Raw genomic sequence first — 18,369 nt, 5'->3', positions numbered from 1 at the left:
TGACGTCACAGCAGAGCGGAAACGGAAGGGGCCGTTGGGGCCGGCGGCGGCAGATTTGGTTCGCGCTGAGGGGAGGTTGCGGGAGTGCGGTCAGGCGCGGGGCTGAGGGGAGGCCGAGGCGCCGAGGGGAGGCCTGAGACAGGCGGCTGCTCAGTGGGGGCAGGTGAGCGTCAGGATCTCCCCGTCAGGGCACGGGTTTGGGTGTTCCCCCCCCCCCCCGCTCTCCCTTAGGGACCGGTGGTGTGCGAGGGCCCAGGGTCCCTCTTCGCCTTCTCTTTCTGGTCTCGTGCTGGTCTAGGGCCGAGGAAGGGCGGGGTGAGGGCCGGCTCAGTCCCGTTCTTGTGAGTTCGTCTCATGGCAGGGACACATTTTCCACCTCCAATTCCTCCGGCCCGCCCCCGCCGGTGTTTCGGTGTCTCCCAGGGCAACCGCGACGCACAGCTTCTTGGGTTTGCACATATCCTGTGTGCTGGCAGCATGTTACAGCCGCCACGGCAGCGAAGTGCGATATTTATACATGCATATACATATACAGCCTAATCCAGTGGAACATGTTCCTTCCCGTCCCTTCCCACGGCAGGTGTTTTGGAACTAGATGGTCTTTAAAGTCCCTTCCAACCCAAACTATTCTATGATTCGATGGTTTTCCATTGACGTTATTGTGTTTCTTCTCAATGGCGTGATTGCCTCCCTCCGCTGCATAAAAGAGTAATTACAATTTGAAGAAATGAAAAGTCTTTTTTGTTAGACGTTTCGAAGACTGTGTCTATAATGTTAAGATGCTAAGTAACTTGCATGGGTTCTTTGTGTTTCAGGTTGGTTTTGTTTTGACATTCATTATTTCTTTGAATACCGTGTGCAATTTTAAGACTTGTTCTTTAAACCACTTATGGTTCTAGGTCGTCATCTATTTAGTCTTTGTTATACCTAATTTTATTCTAGATAGCTAATGTTCTGTAACTGTTCTGTTATTAATAGTTCTGTAACTGTTCTGTTATTAATGACTAGAAAGAAAAGCTATGTGCAGCTTTTTACAGTGTTCAGCCTCCCAAGCTGTTGGAGTATTTTCTACTAACTGTTATTTTTATGATCTCTTGAGCTATTCAGTTTGTAGTGACCATAGTTGTCAGTTTTGCCATCTAGAGATCAAGTGTAGAAAGGTTTGTTGGTACTTTTGGGAAACAGCCTATGTGATTAGATGAATTTCTGTGTCCTCTATGCGTATTTGCATTGCAGATTAGAGCTTCAGTTTTATGTCAAGACTCTTTGAGACTTGCCTTGAGATCTGGTCAAATTGGCAGAACTGTAGAGTGGATCACTTTGTAAGGTAATGCAGAAAGAACACCTGCCTCAGTTTACAAATACTTGAGATTAAATTGTCCCTAACTTTTAACAATGAGTGTTGTGTACTCATATTTACACAACTGATAACCCAGAACCTAATGATTAAAGAGGAAGATCCTAATAATTAAATAAGAAGAAAATACTTTAACAAGGGCAAAACACATGTGAAGATCTCAATCTTACTAAGAACTGCCATTTTAAACACCACAGAGGCAGTAGAAGGAAAAAAAAAAAAGACAAACCCAGCCCATTGTGAATGGAAGCTTCAGCTGTGAAGTATGTGGTCAGGAAGTTACTTTCAAAAAACCTAGTTACTTTAATGAGTAGGACCAAATAACAAAGCTACAAACTGGCGTACCCATCAGTTGATTTCTGACAAGGCTACACATAATGTCTTAGGGGTGTTTGGTCTTTTCATTTGAATCTCTTATGTCAGCAAGAGAAAAGATACAGAATTCTGTACGTTGAGACTGTCTTCATGTTTAGGCTGTCAGGCAATGCCTCTTTACCGCTTGGACTATTAGGCTTCAAAGTATTTGTTTTCTGGCAAGAAAAGAAAGTCGAAAAAGATAGCGGCAGACAATTATCTCCCAGGTTATAGCAGAAAATAGAGCAGTAAACTTCTGTTCTAAGGCTTTATAATTAATATAATTAATTTTACTAAGACTTTTGGGGGAAGTACTGTAGAGGATTAAGTCAGTTAGTCACAAATAGATCTCAAGGATATGAGGAAGTGTGACAAGTGTCAACTATCTGTACTTTTAATTAACTTTCTCCTTTTTTCACCCTCTATTTTTCTCTGAACCATTCAACAGAGTTTGTTATTTTGCTGGTAGACTTTCTCAAATACTGTTGATCTGTCCACAGTGCAAAGAGGCAGGCCTCTTATTTTCAATTGTGACTTAAGAGCTGGGCTGTGATCCAGTCTGTGCTTTTAAGTCTTGTGTTGGAGAACAACTAATATTGACTGCTTATAAAACAGTGGCTGCAATACAATAAATAGTATTGTAGTCTATCTCTAAACTTAAATGTATTTTGAAGCAATGGAGTGAGGGACAAGTTTCTTTAAGATCACTGTTGATACTGATACTTGAAGGTACTGCTTCAAGTGTTTTCTTGAAAGGCACTTTTTGTAGTTTGCAATGAGTCCTTAGATGAGTCTCTTTCTTTTGTGAAGCAAAGCCCACAATAAATTAGAAGTGGGTTGTCAAGTTGTGTATTACAACGTGGAAGTTAAACCTTTTGGGACCTTCTGGTTATCATCCTAATAAACCTGCACCTATTTTGAAATATCTACACAGTCTTTTACCCTCTCCCCTGCTAAACAATTGTAAGTGTATTTAATGGGTCATCTAAATAGACGAGTGTTTTCTGTGATAAGTTGCTAGTCCTGCCTTCTGATGTTTACACATCCGAACTTTGCTCTTTTGTGCGGTGTCCTTGGGACCAGGTGAAGAAAAGAATAAGATGGCATTCTAAACTGAAGGATGCACTCACTGCTTGTCGAGTTTCTGCTCCTTTGAATCAGCGAAGAAACTTGTTTTCACACAGTTTTAGTGGATTTAGCCAACCCTGAATTCTTGCTTTCAGTTATCTTTAAAGATCTTTGATAGTTGATCAGCTTTAGGATTACTGCTTAATCCTGTTTAGAATTAATTAAGATGATGACTGATATTGATTGGTATTGAGCCCTAGCTGTGTCCTGTATTGTAACACTTTGAAAATAGAAATATCTAGAAAAGAGGAGCAAACCCCTTTGAATTTCAGTCATATTTCTGTTGCATTTTGTAATTTTTGTTTACATTTTTTTTTGATTTAAGGTGGAGGATGTACTATATTGCATTCATTTCATAATCTGAAGAATAGTATTTGGAATAATGGCAACAGGAGACCTTCAAGGAAGTTTAAGAAAAATAGAACAAGGACTTCGCTTGATAAATTATCCAAAGGATGTGGATTATGCAATGTAAGTGGGAGTGTGAATAAATTTACACTAATACATGGTGATAACAAGATGTGTAAACAAGATATGCATAAATATTAGCACTATATCTACTGATGAGTAAGCTGATTATATGTCTATTGGAACTTGAGGTTTGATACACGTGAATTGAGCAATCCTTAGAGTAATTCTGAAGTGTGTTACTATCTTGCTTTTTTTTCTTCTGCTGTTTTTCTCTTCTTGATTAATCTTTCACCTTAATAATTTCTTTGTAAATACTAGCAAAATTCTATTGAGGAAATTTAAAAAGAAAAAAACAAAGTTGTTGACTATTAAGATGGAAATGCTGGTGAAATATAGACTTGACCATGTTGAAATCATATGAGTCACAAAACTGTTGTTTTGAGTATTTTATAGATAACAGTAAAGACTGATGAATGAGATATGCTTAAGAAAAAACCCTTAATATGAAGGAGATACTTGTCTACTTGTTTTACTTGTGTAAAATACTTCTGTTTCTCAACAGGTTAGTAAAGGGTGATCCAGCTGCATTTTTACCTATCATCAGCTATTCTTTTACATCTTTTTCAACTTACATAGCAGAACTTTTGGTAAAATGTGATGTGGAACTCACAGCGAAGAGTGACTTGCGTTTTATTGAAGCTATCTATAAGGTATCTGTCCTCATGTTCATCATAGAGATACAGTTTTGAGTATGACCTCATAAAAATTAAACATCTACTATGACCTTTAGAGGAAAGTTAAAATTTGTGGCAATGAGTATGAATTTGAGATGAGTAGTAAGTCACTATGTGGCAGATCTTCATGTAGATTTTCATGAAAATATGGCTGGTTGTTGCTAGGCAAATAGCCTTTTTGAGACAATAGCGAAATCAGTAATATTATTGTGTTTTATATTAGTTGTGAAGAATACTGAAATGTTTCTTACACAATATATTTTAGAGACGTGACCTTAGAAGAAATGATACCAACAAAATATCTCAATAATTGTAATAAAAACACAATTAAGAAATAGAATTATTTTAAGACACCATGCAAAATTAATATGCAAAGTCCAGTTCTTACAAGTTTGTAAGTTGGAATGGAATGAAATTCTTAAGTGAATGAAAATAGTTTTGAGCTGTCATTAAAAATATCCATAAAGACATTTTTATAAAAGGTAGATCGATGCATTAACAAATAAATATTTGCTTATTCAGGCTAGAGAATTAGCTTATTCAGGCTTCATTTGAGAAGGACAGACTCATCTATAAAGAGGCTCTGTGGGAGCCTTACTTAGCCCTCTGATGCATTTGCTGAGATGAATTCAACTTTTTATTATGCATTCACGTTGGAAAGTTTTTGTTTAATTTTTTTTAAATATTAATGTGTAGAGTTATGTATTTCACGAATCTTAAGACTGAGTAAAAGTTTACAAGAGCGATGTGAATGATATGTTTCTGGAAGTTGTTGAAATGTTGAAAGTCTAGTTAGAAGAAATGGCTGAGAATATATAAATAACCAAATGAGAAAAGGTTTAACTTCTGAAGTGCTGAATTGAAAGAAAACATTGTAGAAAAAGAACTTGGGCATGTCATTTCTACAACAAATTGCATGGTGATTTTGACAGTGAAATAAACTCTTACTTTGTTGCAGCTTCTTCGAGATCAATTTCAATATAAACCAATTTTAACAAAACAGCAGTTTCTTCAGTTTGGCTTTGCGGAAAGAAAAATGCAGGTTGTTTGTGACATTATCGACTCTGTGGTGAAAAAACATAAGGAATTAAGTAACTCGAGTAAGGTACTGATTAAATGGTGAGATAAGTTTCTTTTGACATACTTGATGCTGCAGGTAGAAGCTGAAGACCATTTTATTTGAACATGCAGCCTTGCTGATAGTCTAAATAAGGAGGAGACTAGTATGAAGATAGCTTGATTGTTATCACATATACAAAAGACAAGCTGCCAATGCTTCGTATATAAACAAAATTATATTAGTATGGAGATAAATCTAGTACTTATTGTCTATAGGAAGTGATATATTTTGTTTTATTCTTTTCAACTTAGTGAATGTTTATGTAACTTGGTAGACTTTGCAAACAGGTAGATTTGAAAACAAAAGCAAAACCACCTGATATGCTGAAGTTCTGGTAACGTTTAATTTAAACATGACATGTGTTTCAGTGGCATACATCTCAAACCTGATTATTTTCATTAAACATATTTGTTTTACATTATTAAGGCATTAGATTTTATCAGTGTATACTGTGCATCAGTGTATGCTTTAATAAAAGCACTTTCGGTGTCATAATAACATATTTTTCATATTTGTCTTTCAACTCTGATGGAAGTTGTCTTTTGTTTTTACGACCAGCTTGATGCAGCCTTATTTAGGCATTAATGAGTGTGTGGATATGGTATTTGCTTCCAGATCTTGTTTTCTCAGTAAATTTGGGTCATACTTAATTTTTTTTTTTTTTTTTTTTTACATTAATGTCCTGCAGAGGTTTAAATGTGTTTATGTGTGTGACATACAATATTCCTGCCTGGTAACGTTGGCAGAAAATGGAGTATGTTATCCTGTCCTCATGTCCCACTTACCCCCACTCCCCTCTCCTCCCCTGAAAAAACATTCCTATGTTAAAAGCATGTTTTCTTCTCTTCGCTTTGAAGGTTAAGTGCCAAGCAAAGGAAAAACTCAGATCTTTTAAAAGCAAAGTATGGTCAAATTATGATAAAGTCCTTCCTGATTGTAGTGGCAATGCTTTGAATTCTAAACAGGTATGAAAACAGTTTTTTACGTTGTTTGTCTAAAGGTTATTTATGTTTGTAACAAGTCAGGAATATGTGCTTTCATCTAGCTTTTAATGTTTGATCAGACTGTTCCCCTCCCCCCCTCAGATGTGGTTGACTGAAATAGTAGCTGAAATACAAAGGATATTTCTTCTGTCTTTTGCCGAGTAGTTGATCTCAAAGTTTTCACGGTAATGATGTAGTACCGTTCGCTGCTTGAATTGTATCAGGTGGAGGGACAACGATGAAAGTGAAGATGCAATTGGAAAAGGAATATATGTCCTATTTGGAGATTTAAGTGTCTTTGGCTTAACATTGGAGTGTTTTCAATGTACTTCGAAAACATTTTTTTTTTGCTTTTTTTGTCTGAATCTCTTCAGCAAAGATCTCTTAATGTAACATTCCTCTTGCTTTGGTTTTGCAACTGTAACACTTGATCTCATGTCTTATGTTATTCTTGACCTGTGGTAGAGACAACTTTCCTAGTATTTTCTGCTAAAAGGGTAAAGTAAAGTTATAAAAAACATTTAGGACTGTGATTGCCCATTTAAATGTTGGTGATTTCTGTCTAGAGGGAAAATATGGCTTTTATTAGCGAGGAAAACACAAAGAAAATATGGAATGACACATTTGGCACTTCTGGTTGTTGGATGGTAGAACTGAATGGTAATGGATGTGAGTGTATTAAGAATTCCCTAGAAGAGAAGAGTTTAAGCTTTTTTAGTTTCACTAAAAAAGATCTAGGAGTCTGTAAGTGTTAAGATGTTGCACAAAACTAGTAATTGTGGGTTATTAATTATTGGATAGTTTTGATTTATGGCAGGTAGTTATTGTAGGAAATGTATTGAAGGAAATGAAATGTGTAGCTGGTAGGGCTATTTTGCTGCAGTTGTCAAGAGAGAATTCTAATCTTCTAAGTTAAACTTTTTTTTTGCTGAATGTTTGAGGAGTGTCTTTGATGTTTGAACAGTCTACATTAATACATACAGTGAGATTCATGCCTCCCAGTCCACACTAACAACCCATGTAATAAGAGATAATAGTAATGCCTTCATTACTGTTTATGGAAGGGAACCAAGGCCCACAGTACATATGGTAAAGTGTGCATGTATTTGTTTTACAGTTCTTTCATATCTGTATGATTTTTTTTAAATTAGACTGCCTGCTGTTGCTTTCTGTGTTTTGCAACAAGTTGGGATAAAATTGTCATTTTTAAATAAAAAAACACCAGAGGGTAGGTCTTCTGTGTCAGTTACTTGGCTGATGAATTGGAATGTTCTTGTAATGAATAACACCAGTGAGGTGTTTGTTGTGTGGGGTTTTTTTGTTTGTTTTTTTTTTTTTTTTTTTAACATGCTCTAAAGAAGCCTCTAGTGGAACGACACTCGGGAAGTGAAGTTACTGATGACTTCCATCCATTACCGCTTCCAACACAGGGAGGTAATGAAGAAGCGTACCAAGATCACGGTGTTGTGGAAGTTAAATGTGATCAAGTAAGAGCTTATATTTTAAAATGCTGTATAACTAATAGGTATATAATAAGTATATCAAAGAAGTTGGAAAAATTCATCATTTATCAGATGATGAATTACATGTGCCTTGAAAGCACAGAACCCGTCTTATCCATATTTTCAGGTCACAGAAGATAATTCTCAGATTGAGTTCATAAAGAGTCAGCTTGCTGATTGCCAGGAAAAGCTTCATAAGTTAGATTGGATAGAAGATAAACTACATGTTTTAGAAGAGAAACTGGAAGGAAAGGTGATCATAGATGAGAAGGACTGGAATAACTTGTTGAGTCGAGTTTTGCTTCTTGAAACAGAACTGTTGTTGCAACCCCTGAAGGTATGTTAACCTCTGGTTTTTGTTTCTATAACAAAAATTCCTTAGGCACAATGTTGTCGGCCTGTCTCTGCTCTTCCTGCTTCCTCATGCATACTTTTCCACTATTTTTAAAGGCATGATCTGAATGCAAGTACTGTTTATGGAGCTGGTGGTAATTTTTAAGTGTTAAGTTCTCCTGTTTTCTCATGCTCTATGAAGTGAAGCTCTCGGTTGGAAATAGTTTCCTTGCAGGAGCAGCAGGTGTAGCTAAACGTCTTTTCATTAGTAATCATTTTTTTTTTTTCTCCTAGCAAATTTGTAGAAGGAAATTTTTGAAGACTTTTAATTGTGCTGTCTTAATGTTTCTGTAGTTGAGAGTTTCATCGTGCTAGTAACATGTTTGAGGGTTAGCTTATTCTGAATTTTCTATACTGGCCGGCAAATATTATTGCTGTTGATACAAACTCTAATCAGATACAGATAATCCCTTTGGGAGACTGCTCATTCTATGTAATCAATGTTGACAAAAATAGATGGTGTGCTCAATAGAAAATAGAAGGTGAATGGAAAAGTTAAATCTTGATTTAGTCCTATTCTTAGTTTGTGACTCTCTGAAATTTCTAGCCTAATTGATGGTCTTCCTCCTTTTTGCACTCCCTCCCCCTGTATCTTGTCCATTATTTTCATTGCCTTTTTAAATGGTTGAAAGTTCTACACTTGTGGTGTAACTACATTTGGCTTATTTGTCAAGGCAAATCAAATATTTTGTTGCATAAAGCCTCTTGTTGTTTTTCTTAGTGTTGAAAGGTCCTTGTATGCAGGTTATATAATTTTGTATATGTATAGATGTAAGTATTTTGAGATGCAGTGAACTGTAACATCAGTTTTATGATAACATGCTTAATTTCAAAGTGTATTTGCATATATATCTTGTGTGTATCCTTCAGATACTGTCAAATGCTTTCCACAAGTCGAAAACCATTGTGGAAAAGAGTTCATCAGTGCTGCATTTTTCTCTGTAGCTGTAAAAATGTTGAATTTATTTGTAACCAGGAGCTCTGAGTGTGTTGGCTGTGCAAGTTTGAAAATGTTGCTAGTCCTAGTATACAAGACAACTCTTTTGTGTGCCTTGAAAGTGTGCTAGTTATGGTAGGTCTTGAAATGGACAAGTGTTCAGACTGATCACCAAGTTATTTCTAAAGGCTGTGGCTCACATGATAAGGATTGACATTCTCAATCACTTCTTTTTTTAACAGTTTCAGGTCAGTAATTGCTCCAGCGATTTACTGTTTGAAATAATTTTCTTATGCATATTGTAATTTAATTATCAGTGGACATATGCCCAAGTAACGCCACCAATGATAATGTTTTATTCTGCTGGCAGTCTCGATAAGCCTTGAGCTGAACAACCGTGATTGTTTTTCTCCTATTTCAAGAGTATTTTCTTCAGGAGATAGTTGCTGTGTTTATGACAGTAGCAGCATGGAAAGCTTCTATTTCAGATTAAGCTTGTTCTTTTATTTCTGTAAACTTGGTTTCTTATTTCATTAACATGTTTGTTGTAGTTGTTCAAAGGTTTGGAATAGTATTTGGAAAATACTTGGCATTAATATTACCCCAAAATTTCCAGTAAGATAGTTATATTTCTGTACTGCATTTTACTGAAAGAAGTCATCTGCAGAAACAAGTTTGAATTCAGTTTCTGTGTGGTATTGTTGTGTGTCTTCTTTTCAAAGCAAAAGAAGCTGTTTTCTACATTAAAAAAAAGTCTTGAAAACCCTAACTTTTTTTGCAATCGACATTTTAAAACTGCCAAGAAATAGTCCTTTGGGCCAGAGAATTGCTGCTTCTTTGTTTCATGAAATTCCATCCAAGTTGTGCTTCACTGATATAGAAGCAATTCAGAATTACTTCTTTCTTCGTATTCTTGCATTTTTAGAGACTTTTGGCATCTAGCCACCATAGCAGGAACACACTAAGATCTGTTTTGCTCTGCTGCCAAAGTAGCAGCAGCTGTGCATTTAGCTTTGGGAAAGTCTGAAAGCTACCATATCCATTTTAATTAAAGGAATTGAACAGAAGTAGTCAGTGCAGATATCCACTTTTTATTTTTTTATGAGGTATCCAGTATTATATTTTTTTTCCAACTTCTTCCCATACAATACCTACTATTTCTCCCCTGCTCACTTATTTGGGTATAATATTCCCCTGTTAACTGTTATAGTTACTCCTGTATATAAAGTGATATATTTTACCAAAAGTTGAGATTTCAAATAATAATAGTAATTCCTTGGTGAAAAAAGTCTAGATGTTGTTTATGATCATTGACTATTTTAATTTTGCAATTAGAAAATTGCACTCAAACCCATTTATTTTTAGTATATTTATTTTGTTTCTTTGTTTATGAATAACCTGTTCTAAGCAAGATTGAATAAATTGAGAACCTTTCTTGAAAGAGCCCTCTCCTTTAGGAGCCTGGGAAACTAGCTTAAAATATACTTTTCAGTTCTAAGCATTTAAGTGGAATGAATTTCAGTTCATCTTTAGGTTAATTTTTTAGGACTGAGGAGCCACATTTCTAAATATCAACAAGAAGTAGAGGATATGCTTATTTTATTAAGGTAATGGCAGCCAATATCAAGACGTAATTGTTCGCTCAGGCCAAGAACATTCCGATTGTTCATTCTGCTCATACCTAAGTTATATGCGCTGTATTTGGACCCGGTTTTGACCCATTTGTGAACAGTGATATTGATATTAAAAAAGTCCCCTTGAAATAGACAATTTTTTTAAATGTGATTTATACATGGAAATTTTTGATTATTTAGTCCTGTTAAGACATTTGTGTAGTGCCAACGTATCTGGCTGGTTTAGCATATGAGTACATAATTAGTACTTAAATATAGTTTTGTTCTGTCAAAAGATGATTTAAACAGAGTTTTTATGGCTAAAATACAATAAACTTGTATTTTAGAGAGATGTATCTACAGAGTTCAGCAATATAGCTCAAGAATGTGCTTCTAGTAGGATTCCAGTTTCTCCTGGTGAGTATTCATGTTTTTCTTTTTATTTAACATCATATGCTGAAAGCTTCTTGTTGACCTCCACTACTGTAGTGTTTTTAAGTAGACAATTGCAATATAGTGACCTCTGACTTTTTAAACACATGCTGCAAATTAGAAATTAACCTGCTAGTCATTTCATGTTTGTAATTGATTCTTTAGAAGCTTTGTTTGCTGAAATAATTGTTAAAGCATTAATGAAAATACATAGCATGGTACTAAAAATTTCAAAGATACAAATTTAAATAAGCTGTGAAAAAACAATAGTTAGCTGCGCTTTAAAGCAGTAATAATGTTTTAAAAATAAGCCCTTTGTAAGCATAAAAGTAATTGTATAGCTCTTCAGGAGCCACAGCTTTACAGAAGAACACTTTTTAATTTTAATTGATTTAAAATAATGTAATATTACTTTAAATACAGAATAGTGTAGCTAAACATGTTCCAAAGGTATGCTCCATAGACAGCGGCCTAAATAACAATAAAGATATGAGGATGCTTTTTGTCTTTTTCTAAATACAAAATTCTCTTCTCTGACAACAGTATTCTAAAATTGTAAAAAATACCAAAATCTTCCCGAAGTGAAAGAAAAGCCTGTTTCTGCTGAATGGGTGCTAAACATATCCCAGTGGAAGGAGAGCCAGAGAAAAAACAAGAGCCTGGTACAAATTTTAAGCTACACAAGAAATTGATAACTTTGTTTACTGCTGCTTATAAAACAGGTTATTTAGCAAAATGAAACATGTTTGAACAGGCAGTTTACCATAAAAATACCGTAAACTATTTGAAATTACTGTTAAATGTTTGACCCAGTAATTAGACTTTCTCAAGTGTTGATTTCACTTAGGTGTTGACCAGGACAAAGGTAGCATTCCTAGTAATCTTTCTGGAGTTTATCCTGTGCTATACATAGTTTACTGCACTTATCTTCTTTTAAGAAAATGAGAAATGTATTTTGGACCTTCACCAGTAGCTTTTTTTGTTCCATCTCTAAACAGTACATTATCTTCTGTTATTACATGCTGTAAATAGAGCTATTTGATAGCTTCCCTTGCAATAAGAAAGCAAAAATGCAAAAGTGACCTAAAAATGACTATTTCTCCATAGATACAGAGAGGAAAGAGGACATGCCAGAGAGTCTTCATCAGCTGTCTGGGTACAGTTCACTGTTATCCACAAAGCCATCTCCCAAAGCCATGACCGTTAATTCTCATGGTCTGACAGACATTTCAAAGGTGAGTAGAACTGGCAAATGCTTAGTTGATTTCCTTTCTGAGGTTAAGAGAACAAGTAAGCGTTTGTTTTAGTTCTATATACTATATGTGAAAAACAAGGAAAGTGTGCAATACTATGTCTAGGTCTATCTCATAAAAATCCGTTTGGTACATGAACAGTGCTTAAGGTCACATTTTCTCTATGAATTTTCCATGAATAATTCTTCTATGAAAGAAGAAATTTTCATTTTCTATGAAAGTCCATCTGAAGGATGTTAGCTTTGAAGAGTTCAGTAACTTTGTTGCATTTAAATTGCAGGACACTACAAGAAGAAGAATGGAAAGGATAAGTAAAATGTAAGTAATAGGAAAGGGCAGCAGGAATGCATTTCCCAGGAGTTATATTGGACTAAGGCATATAGAGAATCTACATATGTGCTCCTAACCTCAAAGGTCTCTACATTAGGCGTGGCATTTCCTTATGACTCCACTGGATAATAAATCCGTGTACTGTTCTGTATTTGTGGGATGAGTCACTTTTTATTTCTAAAAAGCAATAGAAAGCAGCATTCTTTATAGTATTAACTAGAAATTAGAGAGTGTTTAGAATCTGGTTCACAAGAAATAGGAATATTATTTATCTTTTGATAGGAATTTCCTGGTACTTGCAAATCATCTTCCTGAAAAATGACTACATTATCTTAACTCTATTTTTTATTATTTAAGGAGAAGTTAAACTAATTTCAAGTGAAGCATTGTGAAAACTGTGTTAAGGTGTATTTGATACAAGTCTTGAGATCTGTAATGAAATTTCTTTTGGTCAGAAATATTTTTATTACACTTGGAGAAATGCATTCCTGTATAATGTTTCTTTAGGAAGAGATTTCTACTCTTTGTCTGGCCTGAAAAAAGTTGTAGCCCTTTTTTGTGATTTAAATCTATTGTATGGATTGCTTCTTTATCTATTCTTTAAGGTTTATTGATATGTGGTAGGCATTTAAAATACAAACAAATTGCGGAAGAAGAGGAGGAATGAGAAGAAACTTAAGATTTTGCGCTGCTTGTTAATATTTTGGATTGATTAGAAAGTTAAAGGCAAATGAGTTACTTCTTGCCATATTTTAATAGGAATGTGTGTATAAAAAATTTATTTTCAGAATTGAAGAAACCTTAGAATTGTTGAAAACCTCAAGCAATGCCTCTCACAAGACATGAAAGTGCAGATCTTCAGACCTGATCTCTGTAATGTTATGGATATCAGAACAAATACGTATGTTTGTACAGCATTCAATTTTTAATTTATCAAATTTGTAATTATCCACTATTGCTTTTATTCTTTTGAATAAATATTTTCTAATGCATCTCCGTATTGGTTTCTCTTCAGCCCTGACTTTTGGTTTAAAAACTGTTCAGATAGCTTCCCCCCAGCTTTTGTAAAGTGAAGACATTATAGCAGTGTATGTTTGTGTTGACATTTGTTAGCAGTGTGCCTTTCAAAGTGCAAGCTTGAGCACTGTGGTTTACATCCTGCTGGAAACATTCCAGCTGGGACTTGCATATTGCACCCAAGAGGCTTTCTTACATACCATCTTACCATCTGTTGTCTTAATGTTGTTGTACTATTGTCTTAATGAAAACTTAAATACTCAGTTTAAAATGTGTATCCTTTTGCTGTTTTTTACTTAAATATAAGTTTTCATGCTGAGCTGGAAAGCACTAATGCGTTATGGCTTCCATAAACACTGACAAAGTGAGGGTCAGTTTAATCCTAAACAATAGAATGTGCAAGTAAGCCCATAGGCTTTGACTGCAAGAGGTGTGTTGAGTGTTTTAGTGTTCTTAACCAACGCATTTTAAGACCAGCAGCACAGATGGAGTCCATCCAGTATACAAAGATGCACAACAGTTTTATGATTTGAAGCCATATTGACATTTCTATTTAGAGACATAGGTAGATTCCATGAACATGATGTGATCAAACCAAAGACATGGTGAGGCTTGATTAGGTTTCATTGTTTATTATTGTTTGCATAATGGTAACATATAATATGAAGGTTTCTTTGTGCTGTAATACTTCCTTAAAAAGATTTTTTGAGTTTAATATTACAAAACTAGTGGCAGAGTTTGTTTGGCAGAGTTTGGAAGTGAAGGTAAAAGCGGTTGTATGACATTATGCTGCCAGAAGTGATTCTGTGTTTGAACAATAATTATATTTTTTTAATATAACTGTATGGAATTAAGATTACTTAACTTCACATATAAATAGAAGAGCATACAGTGATCCATTATGCTATATAAACTGTTCTTGAGGGGTTTTGGACTTTTACAATAGAACTTAATTTTCCACTTGTTTTAAAAAAAAAATGTTAGATGGTATGAACATCTTTTGCTCCCTATTGGAAAACAGAACTTGCAAATCATTATTTTAACAATGAAATGAAATATTCTAACTGTTATTCAATTAGATTCAATTCAACAGAAAAAAGGTAATATTTGCTAAATTAGGACTATAGCACCATCTTGTGGGAATCTTCATACAAAGTAATTGCCAAAGTAGGAAAAAAGTATATTCCTATACAGTTAAATTAATTGTTTTAAAACAATAATGATCAAATATTTTGAAATATTATGTCTCTTTATGTTTTTGGGTTTGCCTTGGATTTGAAGATGCTTTTGACTTAAGTAAGTAAGATTGTGCATGGTGTTTGATAATGTTCGTGGCAGGAACCAGAGCAATGAATCTACTGTTTGTTGGTGTTATGGCAAAAAGGTTAGTCAATATAAATGATTCAAGTTACAGGGGTTTATCATTGAATGCATCTGATAGATGCTGCCATATAAAATACCTTTCCATAAGCGTGCAATTACATATTGTCTCTGTATGGTACTGCAAAACTGAACATCCGGAGTTGTTCAGCGGTTTCCTTCTTCTGCAAGCTTAAATGCAGTACTTTCCTCTGCACAAGGGGATTCAGTCTTTGTAATCAAAAGCTTTGCTTCTGCTGTTTTCAGCACCAAGCAGGGGCTTCTTTGATCAAACTGAAGCCAAGAGCATTATTCCTGTTAGGGCATTGGAGCTGGTTTTCTAAGGTCTTCCTTTCACATGTGCTTCTTTTGAAATGAGATTTGATTTTTGGAACATAGTACCATCTTCTGAAAAAGAAATATTTAATAGTACATTCAAACCTTCTTTACATGTTTGAGTTATATATTTTATTTTGTGATTCATTTCTCTCATTGCAAACAGCTAGTACTAGTAATGGTATATGGCACAGTAAAACTTCACCAAAGTGGTGCAATACCGGGAAATAAATGTCATGACTAAAGATAGCAACAGTTTTTTAATACTTACTGGTGCAATGCTACTTTGAGTATTGTCACAACAGTCAAAGAGTTGACGTTCTACATGTGCAATAAATTGCATGGCTGGATCTTACCGAGAAACAGGAAATGTTAGATACCCTCCAAAACACTAAATAATCCAGAGAAGGTTCCTCACCGTAGCTTCTACTGTGCCTAGCTCTTTCCAATGTCTTGAAAGAAATTCCTGTTAGTCACAGTTTAGCTCCACCCAGCTAAATTTCGGCAGCTAAAACCATGCAGTTGAGCTTTCAAAAATCCTTCCCCTCCCTCCTTGCAGGGAAAGGGGAGAGGGAAATGAGAGGAAAAAGACTTGCAGGTAGGAAATTAAAATTACAGCTTTAATGAAATAATAATAATAATAATGAAAATAATAAGAAAGTAGTAAAATATACACAAATATATGACATCGTGAACCCCTCCTCCCCCTTGTTAACTGTATTATGTCACCATAAATACTGTAGAGCAGACAGAGAATGGGTTTCATGGCTAGGAGGGAGCTGGACTTGGGAACTGGATTCAGGAACACGTGGACCTGGGATCAAGAACAACCATACAGATGAGGTCCTCACTGGATGTCAGCCATTGCTGAAGAAAGGAAGACCCTCTCAGTTTTATATCAAGTATGACATATATGGGATGGAAATCCTCTTGATCAATTTAGGGTCACCTGCCCTGTTCTCCCCTCCTTGCAGGTGCGGTCCCGTTCCACCAGATTGAGGATGGCCTTGGTTAAGTATAAGGATTGGCCTTTCTGCCTACCAATGCCTTGTGTTATCCCTTAGGGAGAAGAGCACTGTCTCAAAAACATGCAGTTAGCTTTTGGAGAATAATTACAACAACTGAGTTAGTCACAAAACTGACTCTAATTTAGCTCAAACCAGAACACTGTTATTCAAGGTTTATGTTCTATGATTATAAATCATTAAACTGCTGTTTCTTAATACAACTGATTTTTTTAGTTTAAAAATATGTATTGTTAATTTTATAATTAAGGAATTGCTTGACAACTCTACTTAAACATCAATAGTGTAATTCCACCTTCAGTAACTGAAAGTATTTATGCATTGTGTGGGATAATGAAGCATAGTTGCATTAAAGTAGAATGCTAAAACTGAAACTTCTACAAAAATAAATGTAAATTAGATTTTTTTTTTTAAGCAGGATTCTGAAATCTATTGAAAGTTACAGGATTCCCATTAAGATTTTTTTTTAACTCTGCCTTATCAAATATCAATATTCACTTTAAGTTTTTTACTGAAGTTAAAACATGCTATAGAAAACATAAGAATCCTCTTGCCCCAAACCTGTAATATTGAAAAGCAGTCTGATAACACCTTTTAGTTATACTTTGAGTTGGTGTATATACAGCTACATGTGGCATTTCAGTGCTCCAAGTCATAAATACTAAGAAAATTATTGCAGTTATGACACTAGAATATATTCTTTATTATTTAAACATCAAAAGTATTGCATATCACTCAAGTTTGCACCCAAGTATGAGACAGACTGGGTTCAGTTACATCCCGTTGTTTATACTTAACTTGGAATTATTTTGCGTCATCAGAAGTGTATTCAGAGCTCAAAGCCGTAATTACCAAGTGTGTCCTATTTCCTTATGAGTATATCCTAATTTCTTATGCTTATTCTTGAAGTTCTTTTATGTGTTTTTGTCCTGGTTTAGCCTTACTTCACATGTCAGGATCAATTCAGTTTCTAGTCCAGCAATGAACAGGGTGCAGAAGAAACCTGGGTGGAAAGTAGTCTTGAGATCACTTCCACTAAGGAGAAAAATCTCTCCTGGAATTTGCAGAACTAAAATCTAAGGGAAGATTTTAAGGGCTAAGGCCTTCCCTAAGGGCTGTAGGGAAGGATGTTACTTGCTTTTCCTTCCCTGTCAGTCTTGCCCTGATTAGTAGAGCCACCTTGTTTGAATTATAATAGATTTTTTTTTTCTGGTAATGAGGTATATGTATTGTAGACTTCTGAAGAAATAGTTGAATGTGAAAAGTACTGCATGTATAATCAAGTAATATATCTTGAAGCTGCTGCTGTCATGTGGTGTCATGACTTAATTGAACTATACCCGATGAGAGTGGCAGTTTTCTTCTCTCCCTGTGGAAGATCACATAGTCATAGTTCTTTCAAATAAGCTATTCTTTTTAATTTTTAAGCAAGAGTATATGTTGAGTTGTGAGGATAGCTGCCTGGTGCCCATATGGCTTCTTTTATGTGTTGCTAAATATGCTCCTGCAGTCTGTGATACCACTAGCCTGTAAGCCTATTGCTCGTACTAACCACAGATTTTTTTCTAATGGCTATTTTGTTCCTTCCTCCCTCCATCCCTCCCTCCCTCCCACCTTCCCTTGCTCATTGTCTTTTTTTGTTTGATCTATTGTATCTATTTCTATTTTATTGTAGTAGTGAAAAGCTAAAATCAAGGATATGGACATAATGAAGTTTGAGAAGCACATTCTTGTAAAGGTTAGTTTTTTTTGGAGAACAAAAAATAAGGTGATCCAAATGTATGAGAAGCTACTAGTATTTGTGGAATTTACTTAGTTACTTTTTATTAGAGATACTTAAAATTCTTTACTAATAAACCAGGATTTAGAACAGCTTTTTCTATCAGCTGCTTGTTTTGACATTGGGAGTTAGCCATCATTTTTGCCTCAGTTATATATCCCCCCCAAATAAATAAAAATTATTTATTTGGCACTATTATTATCTTTCCGAACACTCACTTTATGCCACCTAAAGTTCCCTTTCGGTTTCTTTCTAGGATCTTTTTTTGACTCTATTTAATGAAAATCCAAGTAGTTCGCTTATCC

The 18,369-nt window shown here is 35.0% G+C and overlaps 1 protein-coding gene across 7 annotated transcripts; it reads left to right on the top strand.

Annotated features, from left to right (window-relative positions):
* The first annotated feature begins 22 nt into the window (after window positions 1–22).
* Window positions 23–17,355, top strand: CEP44 (centrosomal protein 44). Of its 7 annotated transcripts, none has more exons than XM_054064612.1 (12): window positions 23–163; window positions 1,237–1,327; window positions 3,165–3,310; window positions 3,813–3,960; window positions 4,943–5,089; window positions 5,962–6,069; window positions 7,446–7,574; window positions 7,717–7,926; window positions 10,880–10,949; window positions 12,072–12,199; window positions 12,498–12,535; window positions 13,336–17,353. In XM_054064612.1, exons 3-12 carry the CDS (start codon window positions 3,222–3,224, stop codon window positions 13,391–13,393), a joined length of 1,125 nt encoding a protein of 374 aa, XP_053920587.1. In that variant the 5' UTR covers window positions 23–163; window positions 1,237–1,327; window positions 3,165–3,221; the 3' UTR covers window positions 13,394–17,353. The 7 variants fall into 7 exon arrangements, with proteins under 7 accessions (XP_053920587.1, XP_053920590.1, XP_053920592.1 ...); XM_054064613.1 differs by lacking the exon at window positions 23–163 and adding an exon at window positions 235–815; XM_054064615.1 differs by lacking the exon at window positions 1,237–1,327 and having other exon boundaries at window positions 30–163.
* Window positions 17,356–18,369: the final 1,014 nt, after the last annotated feature.

The sequence above is a fragment of the Cuculus canorus genome, chromosome 4, assembly GCF_017976375.1.
Source record: "Cuculus canorus isolate bCucCan1 chromosome 4, bCucCan1.pri, whole genome shotgun sequence".
Lineage (NCBI taxonomy): Eukaryota > Metazoa > Chordata > Aves > Cuculiformes > Cuculidae > Cuculus > Cuculus canorus.
This window is presented reverse-complemented; position numbering and strand designations above follow the sequence as displayed.

Bases quoted from the DNA above. Each gene is read 5' to 3' on its own strand.
- CEP44 (XM_054064612.1), top strand. From the start codon at position 3,222: ATGGCAACAGGAGACCTTCAAGGAAGTTTAAGAAAAATAGAACAAGGA. The intron at 6,070-7,445 runs GTATGAAAACAG...CATGCTCTAAAG, and splicing joins ATGCTTTGAATTCTAAACAG to AAGCCTCTAGTGGAACGACA. The intron at 12,200-12,497 runs GTGAGTAGAACT...TTTAAATTGCAG, and splicing joins GTCTGACAGACATTTCAAAG to GACACTACAAGAAGAAGAAT.